This window comes from Grammomys surdaster, unplaced genomic scaffold, assembly GCF_004785775.1.
Source record: "Grammomys surdaster isolate TR1022 unplaced genomic scaffold, NIH_TR_1.0 126051, whole genome shotgun sequence".
Lineage (NCBI taxonomy): Eukaryota > Metazoa > Chordata > Mammalia > Rodentia > Muridae > Grammomys > Grammomys surdaster.
Window position 1 is genome coordinate 3,576,531 of NW_021620862.1, and position 7,712 is coordinate 3,584,242.

The following is a 7,712-nucleotide window of genomic DNA, read 5'->3' on the forward strand; positions in this document are numbered from 1 at the left end:
CTCAAAATTCATGTATTTTAAAGTCAGTCCTGGCATCCACAAACTATTTTATAAGTAATTCACAGCTCATGACTTGCTTAGAGCTGGTGGTATTATTTTAAATCTCTGGAAGAATGCACAGTATGATATGAACCCCCAGTGGGGATTTTAAAGTGTTGACTACTTGTTAATAGCTGTATAATCAAATTGTGTCCAGTTTGTGCTTGGTTATGACCTTCAGATCTTATGAAAGGGCTCCTCCATAAAACCAGTCATTTCCTGTCTTGGAACTGGGACACTGTGATTTTTATTCTCTGTAAGCACAACCCACATCAGCCAACACAATCCAAAACCGTGTATTCAAAAGGAAGAGGTAAGAGTTGAGACTCTCCTACACCTGACAGGACACAAATGGGCAATTTTCATTACCATGTGCCTTCATAGGGTTGCTACTTTTCTTCAGTACACAAGAAAATAAGTCATTCATGCCTGGAGGAAGACAATCCTTTCCAGAAACAAACAAACAAACAAAAAGTCTTCTCAAAAGAATAAATCCAAGATAAGACAGCATAGCCTAGAATTTCATATCTCACCAAGGCCTGAGTACTGGCAGCATGGTTCCCAGCGTGGCACTACTGGGAGGAGGTGGAATTTTCCGGAGGTGGAGCATAGGTGAAGGAAGTTAAGTCACTGGGGTCATGGATCTGAAGGCAGTAGTGGAACCCTGGTCTTCTTTTCTTCTCCTTTTACTTCTTTCTTCTTCCTCTTCCTCTTCCTCTTCCTCTTCCTCTTCCTATTCTTATTCTTCTTTTTTACTTCTTTCTTTCCTTCTTCTTCTTTTACTTCTCTCTTACCATGAGGTGAGCCTGTCTTCCACCACAGGATCCCACGGTGACATACTGCCTTCCCACTGTCCCAAGGGTAGCAGTACCACAAGATCACACTCTGAAACCTGTGAAACTGTGAGTCTAGACCCCTCCTTCTTATAAGTTGATCGACTCATTGAGAAAAAAGGAGTGAGCAGTGAGTGGGAGAATCAGCTTCTCAGCCCGAGAAGTCTCATTCCAATACTGACTTCACTACTGTCTTATACCATTGGGTGTAACAGTTCCCTAAAAACAAAACCAACCAAACAAACAAAAAAATCATGACGTGATACAACTAAGTCTCAAAGAAAAATAAAAATTTCCACTTCAGTTGGGTTCAAGCCAGGTAAAAACCAAGGCAACCATGAGATAAAGGGACCCTAAATGTCCTGTAAAATGACTTAGAAGGGCCTCACATGATCTTGGGAGACAAGAAAAAGGGTTATAGGAACTGAGAAGCCCAGAGCTCACAGGCCTGCATGGTGGGACACAGATCCCACCCGCCTGTACAGAACCAAAGAGAGAAGCAGATAATCAACAACGTGGCAAAGTCAAGTCAGGATGAAACCATGATGAGGATGAAACCACTCCTCATCTGTGAGCCACGGAACTATAAAAAGCAGCCTCTCAGGCTAGCCCTTGCAGTACTGCCACCTAAGGAACAGCCTCAGAATTAAGCTCTCAACTTCTCGTGCCAAGCCAATTTCCTTAAGATGTACCCTCATCTTGTCGTTTCAAGTCGGAACGACCCTGCCCTCTGGTTATTAACTGAGTTCAGTCAGACAGCCTAATACCACCTCACAGCTCAGAAGAAGTTCCACCAGCAGCCTTCACTGCAGAAGTAGCAATCACATAGCCAGCCAGAGAAAAACTAAGAAATTTGCATGTCATTTATTAATATCCTCCTTGTCTGTCAAGCAGTCTTCAAAAACATGTTTTCCTCCTTTTGAAAGAAGCAAATTGTAATGAGCTCATCCATGCTAAGGATCTCAGGCTAGGCTCTGCTCCTCCGAACGTGTATGGAGAGTGAATGTACACCAAGCATGTTGGCCCAGTATAGTCTCCTCGCTACCCTACCATCTGGAACAACTTTCCTGAGTGTGGTGACTCGAATGTTGTCTAAAGAGAGATCTGGTCTCAAGCATAATATATCTTGAAAGAAATGGGCGATTCAAAATATTCCAGGATGGGGCTGAAGAAATTGTTGTGGAGTTGTTAATTAGTTGGGTAGGATGAGGGCATTGTGGTTCTGGCAGAAAATGTGCCCATTTTTCAAAGATATGCTCAGGACTGAAACATAGTATTTGAAATTTACTTTAAGTATATGAACAAACAAACCCTCTACAACAAATAAATATTGTAAAATGTGAACAACTGGTATGTCCGCCTAAGCGGTTGACCCGCGTCTATTAAACTTTTTTCTCTGGCTTTTCATGTTGAACATTTTCACAACAAAATAACTCCAAGAAAAGCCCAGCCTGGTAGCTCCTTGGCATCCTGCAGAAAAGTACTACATAGTCTCCAACCAGCCACAACCGCCCTTCACTAGCACTCCCCTTGTAGGGCTGAGTCTGTATCTCCTGATGCCCATAGCCAAAGACAAGGTGACCACTGAAGAGCTTCCCCTGAGTGCAATGGCATCCCAGGCTTGTGTATCACCTCGTTTGGTCCTCTCCATGGCCCTGGGCAGGTGAAGGTGTAGCTATCACTAGCCCAAGTGGTAGAAACTAAGACTCAGAAACGTCTAATGTGCTGAAGATTGCTCAGCTAGTTAGTAACACAGTTGGAATTTCTACCAGGGAGTCAATATTCCATTAAACAGCCTTGTCTGGTTGGTGATCTGAGTTCACATGACTTCTCATAAAAGAGCGGTTATGGCACTTTTCTTCCCTACGTGGTACTGATTGCTCTCCTTCCACACACAGTGATGCTAGGTGTTGGTTATTCCTTTGCTTGTAGTATTTCTCCTGATTCTTTAGGTTTTTGTGTGTGTGTGTGTGTGTGTGTGTGTGTGTGTGTGTGTATGTAGGCCGAAAGAGGTCATCAGATCCCAAAGCTGGAGTGACAATCAGTAGCAGCCAATATTTGTTCTGGAAACCAAACTCTGGTCCTCTGAAAGAGTAGCAAGTGCTCCTAACCACTAAACCATCACTCCAGCTCTAAACACTTGTAGGTTTTGATTAACAGATTTGCTGTAGGGTAAGCCTCTGGAGAACAGGGTTGGACATGGTGCTTTCCTGGGCCATCCTGCAAGCCTGAGCCATCTCCTGAGATGCCTGACTCCTTCATGAGGTGCAGTCTTCACTCTGCAGATGACAGCACTCTGGGGAGGTGTTCTGAGTCCAGTTCCTTGCTGAGACACTGCCAGAAATGATATGGAAGAAGATGGTTCACATTTACACAGCCATGATTGGAGCCCAGCTGGAGCCCAGCTCTATCTACATATCTTCTGTATATCTATCCTTCGCCATTACCATCCACATCGGTCTATCATCTGGCTCGATCACCTATATTAATCGATCTAATATCTCCATCATCTACGTCTATCACCTACCTTTCAATCAATGTACTATCATCTATAGACACTGTGTCTACTTATCTATATCACTGATCTCTAATTATATCTTTTTCATCCATCCTATCATATCTATCAACCATCTGTGCTTATCATGTACACCCCTATCATCTGTCTCTAGTAATCAATCTATCATCTATATACCTGCCTACTTGCCACCTGTCTGTCTATCTGTTACCTACCTATATCTAATTTTGATGGCTGCAAGGTAGGAGAAAGGCAGTAGCTCCTATTTTGCACTAGTTTATTGAGACACACATTTTTCCATTAGTCTCTATTCCCTTATATTGGGAACAAACATTCAGGCTTCTTAGCCTGGCAAAGGTTTAACTACGATCTGGCTCTAGGAGGAGATCCTAGGCTAGACAGCTGTGCTTCATCTCTTGGAATCGTGTCTGCTTTGCAGTGTCCAAAGACCATTTTCAGTTATTGACTAATACTTCTTACTCTTGTTGGTTTCTCCAGTGCTAGCTCACAGGAGAGTGAGGTATGAGGTATAAAAAAATATAGTCCCTTTAAGTAGACAAGACTCCCTACAAAGAGCAGACACATATGGCCAAGCCTGTGTCAATCACTCCACAAAAGCCTGTGATAAAGGTTCTCCACTCTCACTGAGTTCTCTAGGCTGTTTTAGAGAAGCTCAGAGTCAGGCCAGCTCTGCTGGAGAAAGGTCATTCCCCTTTGAGGACACACACTTGCTTTCATGGTTGGTCATTCAACCTGGGAGTCTGTCCAAAAGCAATGAGTGAGTGCTCCTTTCCTACAATGATAGACACTTCAAAGTGACTCTGGGTAAGGAAGACACACTCCGAAGATCTCCAGTGAATTCGATAAGCTGAGTTCAGGAGTTTGGCCATAGATGAGACTTGGGGAAGAGGTGTGAGGGTCCAGAGGTGAGGTGCTATGGCCATTGAACAGGTCAAAGAATAGCTTGGGCTGGGCAGAGAGTCACAAGAGCACTTTCCAGGTTCCCCTGAGAGCTACCCTCATTCTCAGACAGTTGACCTGCCTCCATCTGTGAGACTTCCTACTCTCGGAAGCCTCGAGAATTGGTCATGTTTGCCTGGTGTCTCGCAGTAGTTCAGTGATGCTCAAGTGGTCCAGTGCAAACACTCCCATCGCTTTCCTCATCGCTGGCAACCAGAGCTGAAACAACAATGGAACCTCCATTTTCTTCCATCAGGTTATGGAACTCTCCACAGAGTAAAAGCCAGCATTCATATAGGTTGAATTCCTCTGGTCCTGCTTAAATCCCTAACACCAGGGGGAGATATAGTCCACATTCCTGTTGTCTTTCACATATCAATTATGTTGCCAGAATCAATGAAGGCAAACATTGCCATGGCTGAGCACCCTTCAAAAAACCATTCCATGATCTGTATATCCATGCACTTATTTGAGAAATTTTTAATAAACATCTAGGGAACACAGAGAGTGAGGAAGAAACTACGTATGCATCAAATGTTGGGCTGGGTTGTTGGTTTGCTTGCTCTCTGAGCTGAGTAACAGTCTCCCTGGGCACAGATGAAGAGAAGATAACTGACTTGCCAAGGTCATCCAGTGCTTCCCAGGAGACATCATGAGATGCAAGTTTCAGATTGCTTCCTGATCTTTTACAAAGCTCACGATTGGAACTTGCCACCTTGGAAGGGACTGGACAGATACAGACAATCAGGCAATCCCTATAGGAACCTGAGCCTGCACACCTGAAAGGATTCAGGCTAGATCAAATAAGAACTTGCCTTGGCCCAGGCAGAGCATAAAAAATAACTTTGGAGCATTAGTATTATGGACTCACCTTATTAAACAGATAGAAGAAGCAGCTGTGTAAAATGTTCAATAGGCAATGTCAAATCTATTTCATGACATTGTTATCAAAAAGTCTTTGCTCAAGATTCATACAATTTTGTTACTGAAAAAACTTCCAATGTTTTAAGTAAACATATGTGTTATTGTTTGTATATGCTTGGTCCAGGGGATGACACTATCAGGAGGTACGGCCTTATTGGAGTAAGTGTGTCACTGTGGGTGTGGGCTTCAAGGCCCTCATCCTAACTACCTGCAAGCTGGTCTTCTCCTAGCTACCTTTGGAACAAGAAGTGGTGAAACTCTCAGGTCTTCCAGCACCATGTCTGCCTGGGCACTGCCATGATCACACCTTGATGATAATGGATTGAACCTGTAAGCCAGCCCCAATTAAATGTTGTCCTTCTAAGATTTGCCTTGGTCATGACGTCTGTTTACAGCAGTAAAACTCTAACTCTGTGTTGAGCTCCAATAGAAACTGTCTTTGGCTACATGCAGCCTGTAGTCTGCAAGTTAGATTGCCTGGAAGGAGAAGCTCCACTTGGATAACTCAGTGAAGAAGAAAGGCCCAGAATATGCTCTAGAAATAACATCAGTGAAGAAACGTGAACAAGCATTTGGAGCCTAGATCTCCACAGTCCACATGACTGTGCCCTCAAGATGACATCACTCAAAAAGCTACAGGGCTCCTGAGATGGGTGCTCAGACAATCCTGTGTGTTCATGAGCCTGGTGCTTGGGTTCTGGCTCTAGAAAAGAGCTGGAGACTCAGATCCAGAGAGCAGATTCTTTGCCTTTCAAGTCTTTAGGGAATTGCCCAGGGCAAGACTAAAGTGGACAGGGGTAGGGGTGGGCACTGTGGATACTGCTTCCTAGGGCGCCCAAGCAAATACACATAGGCAAAGGCAGAAATCATAAAACCAGCATTTTAATCTTCCCTTGGATATAGGTTCCCCCTACCTGCCATAGATGAGGGTCTCAAGAACTGTGACCAAGAAATAAAGGAAAGATAAGCCCAAGCTGGGAATCCAATATGTACCTGTGTGAGCACGTGCTTAGCACTAAGAATGCCAAAGGGAGTAAAGTGCCTTTTCTGAAGAACCAACTCTCCCGAGTCCGGGACTGCTTTGCACAGGGCAAGTCTCCCGAGTCCAGCACGGCTGTGCATAGGGCAAGTCTCCCGAGTCCAGCACGGCTGTGCACAGGGCAAGTCTTGTTCCAGTAGGAGCCATGGACCTGAGAAGAACTAGCAGAGCACAGCAATCCATTCTTACTAACATTGTCAAAGCCCAGATCTGAACACTGAACTCTACATCATTTCCTGATTCCAGTTTCCTCTACACCCTTGGGATTCTCCAGCAAGCTTAAGAGAAAGATGCCATAAAGTTCTCAAGACTGAAATAATGTCAACTTGTATTTCTCCTATGTGACAAGAATGTGCCTGCTTACCAAGAGACAGGTAGAAGTAAACACCAAATAGAATCGATCACTGAGAGGTCCTGCAGGTTCTGAGCACAGAGTGAAGTGTTTCAGTGGTCAGGAAGATGTCACTGCCTCTCTTTGCAGTTCATTTATAGTCCCACTGGTAAACCCAAGGATTCCATCACTGACCCTATTTTATCATCGAGAAGACCTAAGTTAGATACTTCCCCCAATATTTACAAATAAGTAACAAAGAGAGGGTTGAAACCCAAGCAACTTCGTACTTCAGGACTTGGGATTCCATTGGCAACATCAGCCGAGGAGCCCAGGTTAGGAGCACTATACTTGATTATGTGGTTGTGAACTTAATTTTAAGATCACCAGAAGATCCTCTCAAACTGCCATCCCACAAACATGGACCAGGTCATGCAGTTTGCTCAGCCAAGTCGGCAGTTTGAAAAGGACTCGATTCAGATGGTTAAAGAATATACCAAACCCGGCAGAGAAGAATTCCAGAAGATCGCCATGGCCACAGCGATAGGATCTGCTATCATGGGATTCATTGGCTTCTTTGTAAAACTGAACCCTATCCCTATTAATAACATTATTGGTGGCTGAGTCTTTTGTCATCATGGGACGAGTGAACCAATGAGGGGGTGACAAGCTGATGAAGTAAAACCTTGTCTGGATGCTTTGTGTTTTTTCGTTTCTTTCCTCCTTCCTATGAGGTTTTCTATTTCTAAATTAAAATAATTTTAAAAAAATCACCAGAAGAGGGTTGAAGATTTATCTCAGTGGTATAGAGTACTTGCCTAGAAGCATGAGGCCTTGGGTTTGATCCTCAACTTTGGTCCTCAGGTAAGGTCACCAGAAGAAAAAAAGATGGCCTTTCTTGAGGAGTAACAAACGCAAATCTCCTGGGTTCAGTTTGGCTGTGCACAGGAGGAATCTATTCCAATGGGAATAGAAATTCCATGGGTAAGGGACAGGGAACACGAGGCAGGATCTCAGGTAACCTAGGCTGACTATGAGGCTGAACATGAACTTCTGACCCCCCCCCCACTT

At 44.1% G+C, this 7,712-nt stretch overlaps 1 protein-coding gene across 1 annotated transcript; it reads left to right on the forward strand.

Annotated features, from left to right (window-relative positions):
- The first annotated feature begins 7,061 nt into the window (after nt 1-7,061).
- Nucleotides 7,062-7,265, forward strand: LOC114610692 (protein transport protein Sec61 subunit gamma-like). Its single transcript, XM_028755302.1, has one exon. The coding sequence runs from the start codon at nt 7,062-7,064 to the stop codon at nt 7,263-7,265; it is 204 nt and encodes a 67-aa protein (XP_028611135.1).
- Nucleotides 7,266-7,712: the final 447 nt, after the last annotated feature.